Source organism: Nannospalax galili, unplaced genomic scaffold (assembly GCF_000622305.1).
Source record: "Nannospalax galili isolate Female #2095 unplaced genomic scaffold, S.galili_v1.0 scaffold1217, whole genome shotgun sequence".
Taxonomy (NCBI): Eukaryota; Metazoa; Chordata; class Mammalia; order Rodentia; family Spalacidae; genus Nannospalax; species Nannospalax galili.
In genome coordinates, this window is record NW_008339068.1 from 995,982 (window position 1) to 1,012,515 (window position 16,534).

The following is a 16,534-nucleotide window of genomic DNA, read 5'->3' on the forward strand; positions in this document are numbered from 1 at the left end:
CTCTCTCATTTTTGAGACATGTATTTTGTAGCCCAAGGAGGCCTGGAACTCACTATGTAAACCAGGCTGGCCTTGATCTGCCTGCTTCTGCCTCTGGAGTGCTGGGATTAAAGGCGTGCGTCACCACATCTGCCCACAATGTCGTTCTTAACCAGCTAACAGCTGATACAGAATAAGAAGCTGTAGTGGTTGAATGAGGAATGTCCCCCATAGGCTCAGGTATTGAACACTTGGTCCCCAGTTTTTGGCACTGTTTAGGGAACCTTTGGGAGGTGTGGCCTTGCTGGAGGAAGAAGTCACTGGGGATGGGCTTTGAGAGTTTTATAGCCTTGCTCCACTTCCAGTTAGCTGTTTCCTGTGTGATGAAATTGTGGTCTCTTAGCTTCCTGCTATGGCCACCTGCTCCCATTTCTCCATCACCATTATGGACACCCCTCTGGGACTGTAAGTGCAAATAACCTTTTCCATAAGTTGCTTCTTGCATGACATTATATCATATAAAGCTTTACAGAAGCTGACTAGCACTAGGTTTATTCAGTTTCTACACCTCAGCACTAGGTTTAAACTAGCACTAGGTTTATTCAGAGTGATTCATTTTACCCAGGGAATTAAGGGACTCATTTTTAAGGCTCAGCAGTTAAGAGCACTCTTGTAGAGGAATCAGTTAAGTTCCCAGCACCCACATGACAGCTAACAAACCATCTGTAACTCCAGCTTCAGGGGATATGACACCCTCTTCTGTCCTCTGTTAGCATTGCATGACATGGGTGCACTTACACACATGCAGGCATAACAACTCGTGCACATAAAATAAGTAAATCAGCGGCTGGAGAGATGTCTCAGCAGTTAAGAGCACTGGCTACGCTTGTAGAGGACCTGGGTTCAAATCTCAGCACCCACATGGCAGCTAACAAATGTCTGTAACTCCAGTTCCAGGGGATTTGACACCCTCTTCTGACCTCCAGGGCACCAGGTGCATGAAAAGCACACATATATATGTATATAGTACACATACATACATGTAGGCAAAGCACTCATGCACATAAAATAAAAATAAATCCTTTAAAAAGTAAAAATAGAAAGAGGGCTGGAGATGTAGCTCAATGGTAGAGCACTTATCTCACATGCTCAAGGCACTTACCACATTAACAACCACAAAGAGCAAAAGCACATGGAGGACCTTCCAGAATAGGGGGAAAAAGATGTATCCCTGGTTGTTCATTTTGTTTTCTGAAAATGACAATTACTATACTCTTTCTACTTTTCAGATCTGCCAATCTAAAGACTTAGAGAAATGGTAGTTTATTTCCTGGTTCTTCTAACTTTTATGTCATGGTTAAAACTTTGTGTCTTCTGGGGCTAAGCTGGAGCTCAGTAACAGAGCATGCATGAGACCCTGGGTTCAGCCCCCAGCAAAAAAGCACTTCCTGTGTTCTTCATAAAGCTGAGGACTGCTACATATTTATGATTTTTTGCTGGGTGGTGTTTCAGAGACTCCCAGTATACATGTTCAGGTGTTAGTGCCCTACACAGTAGGCTTTCTACACCTCGGACCATCTGACCAGTCCAACTGCTTTTGTGAATGTGGAGCAATTGGGATCCTTATGCATTGCTAATGGATAGGTAAAACAGAAATGTCACTCTGAAAAGTGGTTTGTTCATCCCTTATAAAGTTTAACATACTTATTATTCCTGGTAATCTTCTGCAGGCATGAATATTTGTGGCAGCTCCCTTCATAATTACCAGAACCTAGACCAACACAGATGTTCTTCAAATGATGATAAATAATAATTTGAAGGCTAATTGGCATTGATAAAGATAACAATGTGGATGGATCTTAAAGACAGCATGCTTGCTAGGTATGGTGGCACAGACCTTTAATTACAGCACTCAGGAGGCAGATGCAGGGTGATCTCTGTTAGTTCCAGGCCAGCCTGGTCTACATATTGAGTTCTAGGTCACCCAGGGTTACATTGAGACCCTGTTTCAAAAAACCAAAAATATGCTGAGAAATATGTAACCTTTGTAAATTTAAAATATTATACTGTATGATTCCATTTATGTGACATAAAACTGTAGGAAGAGAAAGAGACAACCCTTCTTGGGGTTACAGATGTAGAAAGGGAATAAATCCAATATACAGGAGTATTTTTGTGGGAGTGTTGAAACCTTCAATAGAATGATTATGGTTTCGATTATACATATTCATGTATTAAAATTTACAGTATTATGTGCCAAAAAGATGAGTTTTACTGTATGATAACTTAAAATTTTTATTTATTATTTTGTGCATGGGGGTAACATGTGCTCTGACATGTGTGTGGAAGTCAGAGGACAACTTTGTGCAGTTGGTTCTCTCCTTTCACCTCTACACTGATTCCAGGGATTGAACTGAGGCCGTCAGGCTTAAGTGGCAACCCTGCACCATTCCACCAACCCCCATATATAATGTTTTCTAAAACCATTTAAACAGTAAAATGTATATGTATATATCACTATTCTATAGCAGATAGGTACATATGCACACTCCCATACCTGTACGGGGGCTATTTTATTTCTCTATTTACTGTCCCCAAACTGCACACTTTTTCTTTATAATACTTTAGCCTGACACATAACATACCAGGAAACAATTCTGAGTTGGTTGCCTAGGGATATCTGCCATCTTCGTTAATGCCCTTGCCCTCTTATTTTTCTGTCCCTGCCTTACTCGCTTCCCCTGTCTCCATTTCTTTCCGCATTTTTGTCTCTCATCATGTCCCTTGTCTCTTTCTTCGCCTGTTTGTTTCCCCTAGATGCTGTGGGTGCTCTGTTCTCATTCCTGGGGCGTACCTGTCACAGGGAGCAGAGACTGAGGCCTGGATGGCTAACCTCATTTGCGAAGGCTTCTCTGGTCCAGGGAGGAACTCCACCTATGCCCGGGTCACGACAGTGCTCTCAACCAGGAGGGACAGGCTTCCTGGACAAACACCTAGCCCCTGGCCCTGGCCAGAGGAACCCTGAGGTGTGTGTGCAGCCTTCAAGCCTCTTGGCAGGGGTGTCTCCTTTCCAGTTGCCAGGAGTGCAACCTGTTCCTGGGAGGGGCTTTTTCCGACCATTTCTTTGCAGATCTGGCCTCCATCTCCCCGACTTGATTCCTGGGGTCTCCGCAAGATGGACCCACTGTGGGCCCAGTCCTGTGTCACAGCCCCTCTGGAGCCTGGCCTTCCCTCCTTGGGCCTCTCTCTTCCTTTCCGCATCTGCCACCTTCTCTCCAATTCTTTTAGCTCAGGTGTGCTGGGGCCACCGAGGCGCCTGTGCCGGCCGCACCGCTCCTCCCGCCCGCAGGGGGCGCTGTGCAGCGGAGCGGCTGGCGCTGGGCTCCGAGTGAGCCGGGCTCCTTCCTGGGGTCGCCGGGAGCCAGTGCTCGCTGTGTCGCAGGGGCCACGGCCCGGCTGGGCGAGTCCGTGGGGGCCATGGACCCACCGGCTCGGGTAAGGGGCGCCGCGCGGATCCCGGGCTGAGGGCTGGGGCGGGACTGCGGGCTGCGCGCCCTGGGACACGGTGGTGTAGGTCCGACTGTGTGGGGCGGGAGGCCGGTGCTCCGCCGCTGCTCGGTGGCGGGACCCGGCAGAGCCGAGCCCGGGTCCGAGGTCGCACCGAGCATAGCCGAGCCTGGGTGGGGACCCCGAGCCGAGCGAGCCCGGGTCCGAAGTCGGACCACTGAGCCACAGCCGCGGTTCACAGCTTATCCACGTAATTCAGAACAAACGCTTTAAGGAGTTTGACGGGTTAAATACGCAAAAAGATATGCAGCACATTCCTAAACAGAATTTTCAGTAAGTGGAAGATGGCCATTCCCGTAAATGGGAAAATAAGCATAATAAAAAAATATTCTTCCAAATGAATACGTAAATTCTTTCCAGTTTCATGAAATGAAAGATTTGTGAAATTATTAAAAATAGATAATAAGGTTCCATTGCAAAACTAGGTAGTTCTTCCTGTTCCACAAGATGTAGCCCCATCGTACCCTATGAATGCCTGTAGAAGGAGTGCTCTAATTTACCGCCTTTGCCATCTTTTTTTTCTTTTAACTCTTATGTATGAGTGTATTGCCTAAATACATTGTAAGTGCATCCGTGTCGTGCAGTGCCCTCGGAGGTCAGAAGAGGGCGTCGGATTCTCTGGAACTGGAGTTACAGACAGTTGTGAGCTGCCATGTAGGTTCTGGGAACCAAACGTCGGTGCCTTGGAAGAGCACCCAGTGCTCTTAATCACTGAGTCATCTCACCCGCCCAAATATCCATTTTTCAAGACAACCATAATAAACATAAATACTAACCAGTTTTGAGCTGAGGATAGTGTTCAGTGGTAGAGAACTTATCTCATATGTGCAAAGCACTGGGTTCAATCACCAGTAACACATGTGCACGTGTATACACACACACACAGTTTTTAGAATGATTGTTTATACTCTTTGACTCTTTGACTTTCTATTTCTTCAGTTTAAACGTTATCCTACAAAATCATATGTAGTAATCCATAAGGAAACAGATCATAGCAGTGTTTGTAATTTATGAAGGGGAAGGAAACAATGTGCATATGGCCCATTAGTGGGAAATGTCTACGATGGAATATGATATAATGTGATGTACCCCAAAACAAGTTTACCTCCTGTATTGACCTGGAAACATGGACATGCCACATTAAGTGAATGAAGTTTGATATTGCATGGTCTCACTTTTGTAAAGAAAACATTCCACACCATACATGTGGATATATAGTTGAAGAAGTGTGTGGGATGAGATGTAGTTTTGACAGCAGAACCACATGCTGGAACTGGGAACAAATGAGCAACAGCTGTCCACTACGTGAGTCTTATTGATGAGGATGAACTGGAGTAATTTTGCAGCAAATGTGACTGTATTTGTATTGTCTTTCACTTCAGTTGCCCCTGACTTTTGAGGATGTGGCCATTTATTTCTCTGAGAAAGAATGGCAGAATTTAGAGACATGGCAGAAGGAGCTTTACAAGCATGTCATGAGAACCAATTATGAAACTCTTGTCTCTGTAGGTAAGGAATGTTCAACTTCTGGGGTAAGTCATGGAACTGGATCTTCTGGGAGCCCTCAGTCACTTGATACTTCTGTTTGTCAGGTATCAAAGATTATTTATAAATTAATTCAGAAAGGCTTTTTATCCCATATTCTTTTGTTAATACTAATGTACACATTACAGGTCTTCACTCTGTTGGTGTTATAAGAGTTTACTCTTAGATTGCTATGGCTTTCCACCTAGAAGCACCTGGCTTATACCCATAAAGTACCTAGGAATGGGCCTCCTCACAGCTTGCCAGTGGTGTTAAAGACTACAAGAAGTTAGTGGTCTTTCCTGTAGTGTGATTCTCAAAAAGGTGAACACTGAAGTGTTTAAGAATAGCAGACTCTGGTTAGCATAATTGGTATTCCTTTTGGTCTACTTTCCTTCTTTGGTCTTTATATTTCCTCCTCTTCCTCTTTCTCCTTCCCCTCTGCTTCACCCCTCCTCTTCTTTCTTTTTTATTTCTGAGACAAGGTCTCACTATGGAGCCCTAGCTTGCTTAGAACTAATTATGTAGAGCAAACTGGCCTCCAACTCACACATATCCATCTACTTTGGCCTCCCAAGAGTTGGGCTTAAAGGCATGTAATACCATGCCCAGCCCTTCTCCTCTTTCTCCTTCTGTGTCTATGTCTCCTCCTGTGTGTGTGTGTGTGTGTGTGTGTGTGTGTGTGTGTGTGTGTGTGTGCGGGGCGTGAACTAATTATGTAGAGCAAACTGGCCTCCAACTCACACATATCCATCTACTTTGGCCTCCCAAGAGTTGGGCTTAAAGGCATGTAATACCATGCCCAGCCCTTCTCCTTTCTCCTTCTGTGTCTATGTCTCCTCCTGTGTGTGTGTGTGTGTGTGTATGTTCTGGAGATGATGCCTAGGGCTTTATACATGCCAGGCAAAGGCTCAACCACTGAGCTATACTCTAGCATCCTTATAGTTCTTCTCATTTATCAAACAGGATTTTTTTTTAAAAAAAGAGCTGGGGCCAGAGAGATGACTCAGTTGGTAAAACCTTACCATCATGAGGACCTGAATTTGGATCCTCAGAACCCACATAAAAAGCCAGATGTGCACTGAGTGTGGTGGCACACGCCTGTAGTCCTAGCACTTGGGAAGCAGAGGCAGGTGGATCTCTGTGAGTTTGAGGCCAGCCTGCTCTACATAGTGAGTTCCAGGCTAGCTGGGGCTACAGGGAGACCCTGTCTCAAAAAGACCAAAAAAATAAAATAAATAAATAAATAAATAAATAAATGCTAGATGCAGTAGCATACACCTGTGATATAGTCTTAGTGATGGTGCCTGGCATGGTAGCACACACCTCTAATGCCAGCACTTGGGAGGCAGAGTCAGATGGATCTCTGTGAGATTGAGGGCAGCCTAATCCACATAGGAAGTTTCAGGTTACCTGGGGCTATAAAGAGATTCTGACTCAAAAAAAAAAAAACAAAAAAAACCAAAACAAAACAAAACCCTGAAAACAAAAAGAAAGCAGGCTAGGGGCTGGAGAGATGGCTCAACAGTTAAGAGTATTGGAGTTTGGTTACCAACACCAATGTATGGTAGCTAACAACCGCCAGAAACTCCAGTTCCAAGGGATCTGACACCATCTTCTGGCCTCTGCAGACATTGTACAATATGGGTGGACTTACATATAGGTGGGCAAAAGACATACACAAAAAATAAAATAAATCAGGAAGAGAGAAAGAAAGAAAAGCAAGCAGGCTGAGCACAGGCCAGAGGAACAAGCCAATAAGCATCATTCCTCCGTGGTCTGTGCTTCAGCTCTTGCCTTCAGGTTCTGTCTTGAGTTTCTGCCTTGGCCTCTCTTGATAATGAACTGTCAGCTGTAAGCCCAATAAAATAAATTCCTTCTTCCCCAAGTTGGTTTTGGTCAAAGTGTTTTACTACAGCAGAAACCAAACCAGAACACTGTGTTGTTGTGTTTTTTTGTTTTTTGTTTGTTTGTTTGTTTGTTTGTTGTTGTTTGAGACAGGGTCTCCCTGTAGCCTCAGCTGTCCTGGAACTCACTATGTAGACCAGGCTGGCCTTGAACTCACAGACATCCACCTGCCTCTGCCTCCTGAGAGCTAGGATTAAAGGCATGCATCATCATGCTCAGCCTTGGAACACTATTCTTGAAGAGCATCCAGGTTTGGTTCCCAGCATCCACATGACCACTCACATCACAACTCTCTGTGACTCCAGCTCCATCAGATCAGAGGCCCTCTTCTGGACTCTGCAGGCACCAGGCTCACATGTGGTGCACATACATATGTGAAGCCAAAACATTCATACACATAAAATAAAAATAAACCTGTTTTTTAAAAAAATATATACTGGGGCTAGAGAGATGACTTATCAGTAAAGAACACTGGCTCCTTTTGCAGAGGACCTGGGTTTTGTTCCCAGGACCCACATGGCTGCTAACAAATGTCCACAACTCCTTTTCTATGGGATCCGATGCCCTCTTCCAACCTCTGTGGGCATTGCATGACACAGATGCACTTATATACATGCAAGCAATACACTCATACAATAAAATTAAAAAAAAATACCTCTGTGTGTGTGTGTGTGTGTGTGTGGTTTATGCACGTGTGTATGTGGTACACACACCTGTATGCCACACGGGGAGACCTTCGGAGGACAGTCTTGTTATATAGCTCAGACTGTCCTCAAACTTTGGAAATTCCAAGTGCTTTCAAGTGCTGGGATTATAGGTTTCTACTACCATAGCCATCTTTAAATCCTTCCTGACATTTGCCTCAGCTAACTTGTATTTAAGACCTAGGGGCAGTAAGATGACTCAGGGGTAAGGCTGGTTGTGGCCAAGCCTGATGACCTGAGTTCAATCTTGGGAACCCACTTAAAAGTAGGAGAGAACTGACTCCTGCAAGTTTTTCTCTGACCCTCACACATGCACAGTGATTGTACCCATATACATACCCTAAATTGGGCATGGTAGTGCATCCCTGTAATCTTCGTACTCAAGAGGCTAAGGCAGGAGGATCACAACTTTGAAACCAACCTGACATACATAGTTCAAGGCCAGGCTAGGCTACATAGTGAGACCTTACTTCAACAAGAAAAATTACTGCAAATAAAGTTAAACCCCTAAGATTTAGCTGTCTTTAAATGACTTAAGAATATTGAAGCAGGGGCTGGAGAGACAGCTCAGTGGTTAAGAGCACTGGCAGCTCTTGCAGAGAACCTGGGTTCTGTTTCCAGCACCCACATGGCAGCTAACAACCGACAGTAACTCCAGTTCTAGGAGCTCCAATGGACTCTTCTGACCTCTGCAGGCATTGCATGATGCAAGTATACTTGCAAGCAAGCAGGCAATACACTCATGCACATAAAATTAAAATAATTAATTGCCAGGAGTGCTGGCACACACCTTTAATCACAGCACTGGGGAGGCAGAGGCAGGCAGATCTCTGTGAGTTTGAGGCCAGCTTGGTCTCCATAGTGAATCCAGGCCAGCTGGGGCTACAGGGAGACCCTGTCTCAAAACAAAACAAAACAAACAAATAAAAAAATTGATTGAATATTTTTAAAATATTGAAGTAGGCTGGGTGTGGTGGTGCACGCCTTTAATCTCAGCACTAGGGATGTAGAGGTAGGTGGATCTTTGTGAGTTCAAGGCCAGCCTGGTCTACATAGTGAGTTCCAGGTCAGCTGGGGCTACAGGGAGACCCTGTCTCAAAAAGACCGAAAAAAAGAGCATTGACTGCTCTTGTAGAGAACCCAGGCTTGGATCCCAGCACCCACATGGAAACTCACAAAGTTCCAAGGGGATTCGATGCTCTCTTTGTCCTCTGTGGGCATTGTACCCACTTGGTGCTCTACAAGCATACAGGCAAAACACTCAGGATCCAGGCAGGCAGACCAGGAAGTGCAGGGTCCAGACCAAGAAGTGGTTCAGACGGACCAGGAGGCACAGGCAGACCAGGGTGTGCAATTTTCTCCTCCTCATGAAAACCTAGAGTTTATTTGTCGACATTGTTCCAGAAGTAGATACTGAAAAATTTTGAAATGATGTGCTTTGTAGGACTCAGGCCAAACTACCTTGTCTTTTCTGTATAGATGGTGGACTTCCCAAACCAGAACTAATATCCTGGATTGAATGTGGGAGAGAACCCTTCAGCAGTTGGGAAGGGGAACAGAAACTAGGTAAGGAGATTCACCCCGATAATGATGATGTGCACTTTGTTTCTTTGTGGATTTTTGTTTGTTTGTTTTGTTTTTTTGAGACAGAGTTTTCCTGTAGTCCAAGCTGATCTAGAACTTGCTATGCAAACCAGGCTAACAGAGATCTGTCTGTCTCTGCCTCCCAAGTGCTGGGATTAAAGGCGTGTGCCACCACACCCTGCTAATGATATGCAATTAGACTCAATTATTGAGAAACAGCTATTTGAGGGTGAATATTAAGAACTTAAGGTCCTAAAATGGATGTTGTGATCCACACCTGTAATCTCAGCACTTGAGAGGTGACACAGGAGGGTCAGGAACTCAAGGTCATTCTCAGCTGCATACTGAGTTCAAGGCCAACATGGACAACATGAGACTCTATCTTGAAAAAGAAAAGAAAAAACAACCAGGGTCCTAATCTTAAGATATCACATCTCCTGGTTTCCCTTCTCTGATTTTGAATTCCTATTTAACTGACCTAAGGATTGATGAAACGTATATTTTATTTTTTTAAATATTTTATGTGTATGAGTATATTGCCTGCATGTATGTGAATGCACCCGTGTCATGCAATGCCGTGGAGGTCAGAAGAGAGCTTCAGATTCCCCTGGAACTGGAGTTAAGGATGGTTCATAGCCTCCATGTGGGTGTTGGGAATCGAACCCAGGTCCTCTGCAAGAGCATCAGCGCTCTTAACCACTGAGCCATCTCTCCAGCCCCAAACATATTAGAGAAAGACAGTGAAGTATAGTGGTCAGGAGCATGGGCGCTGAATTCTGATCTCACCTTTTCTAGGTGACCCTGGGCAGATTATAAAATGAAACAATATATAAAAGTACCTACATTATAGGATTAGAAAGGCTTAATGTATAGTGTTCAAGTGGTTGGTAATGGAAGCTGTGCTTAGTAGTAGATGGGAAAGAACAAATCAACTACTGCCTTTTCCTATCTTGGTGACCAAAATGCCTTCTTTCTATTTGGAGACTGCCTAGACTTAGGGACTATACTAGTTACTTTTTTCCTTACTGTGAACAAATGCCTGCGAGGAAGCAACTTAAGGGAGGAAGGGTTTATTCTGGCTCATAGTTTGAAGGGATACAGTCCGTCATGACTAGGAAGATATGGTGGGCACATGAGGATGCTGGTCATACTGCATGTAGTCAGGAAGCAGAGATAATTGCTCACATTTAGCTCCCTTTCTCCTTTTTTTTTTTTTTTTTTTTTTTGGTCTTTTTTGAGACAGTGTTTCCCAACAGCCCCAGCTGGCCTGGAACTCCCTATATAGACCAGGCTGGCCTCGAACTCACAGAGATTTGCCTGCCTCTGCCTCCAGTGTGCTGGGACTAAAGGCATGTGCCCCCATACCTGGCTCCCTTCTCCTTGAAGCCCATGAAATGGTATTGCCTACATTTACAGTTGGTCTTCCTCAGGTTTACCTTTCTAGAAACACCCTCATAGACATACCCAGAGGTGTGTTTCTATCTTCTAAATCAAGTTCACAATGAAGATTAACTATCACAGTTCTTCTCCTCCTCAGCTTAACAACCAAATGCATAATTTTAAGTTGTAACATTGGGCTAAAGATGGCTCAGCAATTAAGAGCACTTGCTGCTCTTGCAGAGGAACAGAATTCAGTTCCCCTCCACTCATATCAGGTGACTCACAACCACCATCTGACACCCTCTGCTTTCCAGAGACACACACATACACATACACATACATATACACATAAATAAAAATAAAATAAATATGTTTTTTAAATTATAGCATTTCACCCATATCCCTAAAATTTCATTTTTATCTTATAATGCAAAATGCACTTTGTCCATCTCTAAAACTTCCTGTAGTCTTTAGCAATCCCAACAGTATTCAAAATCCAGTCTCTTTTGAGACTCAAAGCAGTCTCTTAATTGTGAACCCTATAAAATCAAAACAGGAGTTACATGCTGCTGTATACAATGGCACAGTATTGATGTTCTATTTGAGAAGGAAGGAATGGGAATCTAGCAAGAAAACATAGGACCAAAGCAAGACCCACACCAGCAGAACAAACCAAACCCTGCAGTTCCACAGCCAGCATCTGGGACTTATGATAGAATCATTTGGGCTCCATTAGTTTGGGGCAGCCCCACCCCTCTAGCTTTGTCCCTACAACACATATGATCTCCCTCCTGGACTAACTCCAGTTTTTTCCTGCAACTTTCCTGAGTTGTGGCATCTCCGGCATTCTGGGGTCTCCATTGTAACTTAGGCTTCACCTTTCCAGCATCACGCAATGGCCTCTCAGAGCCTCCTTTCAGGGAATCTGACCCTGCCACATAGTGCCTGACCTCAGCAGCTTTCTTGAACTATGGTGCAAGCCTTCACTTCCCCTTTAATTTTGCATCATTCATGCCTGCAAAACCAGTGCTGCAAGAACAATACTGCCAAATTCTAGGCCCCTTGGACCACAAATCTGTTCCAAAGACTAAAACCACACAGTCAGATTTATCATAGCAATGGCCCCACTCCTAAATACCAGTTTTCTGTATTTGTTGTGACCAAAACTCTGACAAAAAGCAATTTACAGAATGAAGGGCTTATTTTGGCTCCTGGTTTGAGGAGGTACAGTCCACTATGGTAGGAAAAGCATGGTGGCAGGAATGTGAGGTGGCTGGTCACATTGTACCTATAATCAGAAAGCAGAGAGAGCTGAATGCTTATGCTCAGCTCTTTTTCTTTTCATTTTCATTCAATCTGGGAACCTAGCTATCCCATGAAATGGTGCCAACCAACATTCTGGGTGATTCTTCTTTCCTCTGTTAAGCCTTTCTGGAGACACCCTCATGGACACATCCAGAGGTGTGTTTCCATGGTGATTCTAAATCTAGTCAAATGGACAATGAAGAGTAATTATTACAGGGACAGAGAAGCATACAGGTAACATATGCTTGTGGCATTTTTTTTTAGGGGGTCTGTTAGGATCTTACTGCCACTATCACATGGTTCTAAGAGGAATGTCTTTTCATAAAATGGAGTAAGTTTGATGTTCCTGTAATCATAGTTGTATTCAGCAGGTACAAAGGCTAGAGTATGACAGGTACCATCACAAGCACCTCATGCATATTAACTCACTTCACTCACACCCTCTTTAAGCACCTTTGTTTCCTTTTTTTTTTTTTTTTTTTTTTTTTTTTTTTTTTTTTTTAAAAAAAAAAAAAAAAAAAAAAAAAGAGGACGATAAATCTTTCACTGTGATATATCAAAATAATGCCTCCCAAGTGCTGGGATTAAAGGCGTGTGCCACCACACCTGGCTGTTTCCCTGTTTTTACAGGATGATGAGCCAAAGCCTGAAGAGATTAGTTTGGCATAGTTTGCATAGTGGGCAAGTGAGATTCATACCCAGACATTCTGATTCTAGACTTTAGACTCTTCCTTTGAAACTTGTATTGTCAGCTTTTTACTTTTCAAATAACATAGATCTCTGTATAGTTTCTGCCCACAGTAACCCAAACTCATTTTGGTCATGAAATAGAACATGGTTGGGTAGTTCAGTGGGAGTGGGGTCTGCCAATCACCACAGGTAGGATCACTTTTATGGATCACTTTATTGGTGATGCTCTTTAGTTGTGTCACAGACAGAAAGACTGACTGGATTTCTGTTTTCAGTTTCAGGATGCCAAGAAACTGTGGAGTCAGGAGAAATTAAATGTCATTTCCAGTTAGATCCTCTTCAGAGCCAGAATTCCTTTAGACTGGTTTTGGGAGAAAGGGAAACTGCTACCTTCAGGCATGACCAAGCCCTCAGTCTTGTGACTATACAGACACACAGCATTGGGGCTTTAGCTGCAGTGGTTCACAGTTTCAGTGAGTCTGCCCAAAGAGAAGGAATCTCAGGTCACAGCAGTCTCCATAGCCCTGGCCTGCAGGATGTCCCATCTTTGCAGAGTACCCAACACTCTTGCCTTGTCTATGGGGAAAACTCTTGGAAGAAGAACCACTTGATGAAACATCAAAAGGCGGGTGCCAAGAACTCATCACCATCACCAGAGGTCAGGAAGGTCAAACGGTCACAGCTGCAGAGGAAGGTGGCAGGGACACAGACTCACTTCCCATGTCCTGAATGTGGAAGGGGCTTCTGCCAGAAGCAGTATTTGATGAGGCATCTGAATGCCCACACAAAGAAGAGCCCATCCCAGTGTCCTGAATGCAAAATGTGCTTCCATCATGAGCAGACCCGTGTCAGCTGCCACTTTAAGCACAGTCCTCCCCAGAACCTCAACTATGACAAGAGCTTCTTCCCAAAGGACAGCATAAATGCCCACGAGTGCCAGGAGAGTGGAGGGAGGCCAGCTTCCTGGAGAGAAGATACCACTGTGGATTCAGGACAGACGCCAGGCCCCAGTCTGGGCTGTGTGGACTGTCTCCTCCAGGAGAGCAGAGTGGAGGCTCCCCAGTGCAGCTGTAGCCACGGAGGGGACAGACCCTGTGCCTGCACAGAAAGTAACAACTGCACCTCTTCAGGGTCAAAGCTGACCAGCCTCTGCAGGGCACACGAGGGAGAAAAGCCTTTCCAGTGTCCAGAGTACAACAAGCGTCTCTGTCTGAGAGGCCGGCAGAATGTGCACCAGCGTGTGCACAGTGCAGAAAGATCACTCACCTCCAGAAAATGTGATCCGGGCCTCACCAAGCCTTGCAGGCTCACAGAGCACACCCGAATACCCAGCGGGGAGAAACTTTTCTGGTGTGCTGAGTGTGGCAAGAACTGCCCTTACCAAAGGGGACAGCTGCTGAGGCACCAGCGGCTGCACCAGGAGGAGAAGGCCTTCCAGGGCGCACTGCGTGAGTCCAACTTCGGCCTGCGTAGCGCGTTGAGGGTCCACCAGCTGCAACACGTAGGAGAGAAGCGGTTCTCCTGCAGCGAGTGTGGCCGCGCCTTCAGCCATCAGTGCAAACTGCGAGAGCATCTCAGAGTGCACAGCGGGGAGAGGCCCTTCCAGTGCTCCGAGTGCCACAAGAGCTTCCGCCTGAAGGGCGTCCTGAAGACCCACCAGCACGTCCACAGCAACGAGAGGCCGTTCTCTTGCGCGGAGTGCGGCAAGGGCTTCACCAGGCAGTCGAACCTCACGGACCACTTGCGCGTGCACAGTGGGGAGAGACCCTTCCAGTGCCCAGAGTGCGACAGGCGCTTCCGCCTGAAGGCACAGCTGCTTATCCATCAGCGCCTGCACACTGGAGAGAGACCCTACCAGTGCCCCGAGTGTGGCAAGAGCTATCGGATGAGGGCTGTCATGAAGGCACACCAGCAGCTGCACAGCGGGCAGATGCCATTCTCCTGTGAATGTGGGAAGGGCTTCGCCAAGCACTCGAAGCTCGTGGAACACAGGAGGATGCACACAGGAGAGAAGCCCTTTCAGTGTCCCAAGTGTGACAAGAGTTTCCGCTTGAAGCCACAGCTGCTCAGCCACCAAGGCCTGCACACAGGAGAGAGACCTTTCCACTGCCCTGAATGTGATAAGAACTTCCGGGAAAGGAGTCACATGGTCAGGCACCAGCGCATCCACAGGCCTGAGAGGCCCTTTGTCTGTGGCGACTGTGGGAAGGGCTTCATTTATAAGTCCAAACTGGCTGAGCACATCAGAGTACACAGAAAATCTTGTCCGGCCCCACCTGAGCCTAAGCCTAAGCCTGACATCAAGCAAAGGCTTAGCCAATTATTTGCAATGATAGAGGCTGACTGGAGCTGATGTGGGTGGCACAGCAAAGCAGTTAGCCCAACTGAATTACCAGGGCTTCCTGAGGAAGTGTGGCTAAACCCACAGGAAGACAGATTTTAGGAAGTGGGGTTCTACTTTGAGCAAAAGTGTAATACAAATTAGAAATGGGAAACTATGAAGAATTTTGTCTTTTGAAACATCGCCAATTATATTTCCTATCCATTGGTAAAAAGAGATATTTCTTCTTCCTACAATCTTATGTGGTAATTTTCACCTAAATGCAGTTAGTTCTAATGTCCCATCTTATATTCAACCAGAAGGAAATCCCTCGAGGACCATTCTCAAAGCTGAAAGGATAGGATGGCTATTAAATATTAATTCAACTTTTTTTTTCCTTTTTAGAGTATGATTCTAAACTGTGGATTAAATCCAGTAAATTCTGTTTCTGTCATTGTATACTCTTGGATTTGGTTCATTTTGAAACTGCATGCAATAAGATGAATTCTCTGGCCCAGCGTGGTAGTGCAGCCCTTAATCCCAGCACTTAAGATCTTTGTGAGATCAAGGCCAGCCTGGTCTACATAGCAAACATAATATACTTAACATTACAAACAAAAAGATGAATTCTCTAAGTCTTTGTTCTTGTGAATGCTGAAGTTTCTCAGCAGGGCCCAAGGTGATGAATTGTAGTGCACCCTAAGAAAATGCTGATGATCCCAGCAAGGTGTATTTTTCAAATTATTAGAAGCTAAAGGACACTTACTTCTCTTTGGATCTTCTAAGGGAAGTGGTGTTTTGATTTTCTGGTGTAAAAAATTTTGGGATTTGTTTGTTTTTAGTTTTTTTTTTAGTTTTTTCGAGACAGGATCTCTCTGTGACTAGTCCCAGCTAGTGGCCTGAAGCTTCCTATGTAGACCAGGCTGACTTTGATTTCAGAGATCTACCTGCCTCTGCCTCTGCCTCCCAAATGTTGGAATTAAAGGATGTGCTACCACACCCAGCTTTGTGTGAAAAGTTTTGAAGAGGCTAGTTACTGGTCTATCTATGATTTCTCTCTGGCAGCTATAATGTTTTTAGAGCAAATAAATGGCCAGTTTTCAGTTTAAATTTCATTTTAGTGGCGCAAAACAATGCCAAGTATAGACACGTCTGAAGATATAACTTTCTCTTACTTCTTTTAAACACATGGATATTTTATTCTATCTCAGAGAAAGTGTTTTAGACAAGTCTATGTGTCTTTTCCTTTTATTTCATCTCGAAGCATAATAACATGATTACACAACTCTGCCCTCGGCAGTCCCTAACATGGCCAAGTGCTACAGTAGTTTGTTTTTGTGTTTTTTTCTATAGTAGTTATTTTAACACAACTATGTTTGTCCTTTTGGAAGTGCTCAAATGTTTATTTAATTTAATTAAATTACTTGTTTCTCCAGTTAGAAATGAGTGTGGGTGGTGATTCCAATGGCTGACTTCTTAATTAGCTCTCTGCACTCCAGTTTCTGTAAAACAAAGGTCAGTGTATTCAGCATTTCACCTCTGTCAATGTATCAAATCTGCTTTGTTTGCACAG

General features: G+C 44.7%; 1 protein-coding gene across 1 annotated transcript; it reads left to right on the top strand.

Annotated features, from left to right (window-relative positions):
- The first annotated feature begins 391 nt into the window (after positions 1-391).
- Znf786 (zinc finger protein 786) lies at positions 392-15,420 on the top strand. The gene is made up of 5 exons (XM_008833815.3): positions 392-444; positions 3,273-3,474; positions 4,929-5,055; positions 9,162-9,248; positions 12,917-15,420. The coding sequence occupies exons 1-5, from the start codon at positions 392-394 to the stop codon at positions 14,992-14,994; spliced, it is 2,547 nt and encodes an 848-aa protein (XP_008832037.2). The 3' UTR covers positions 14,995-15,420.
- The last annotated feature ends 1,114 nt before the right edge of the window (positions 15,421-16,534 follow it).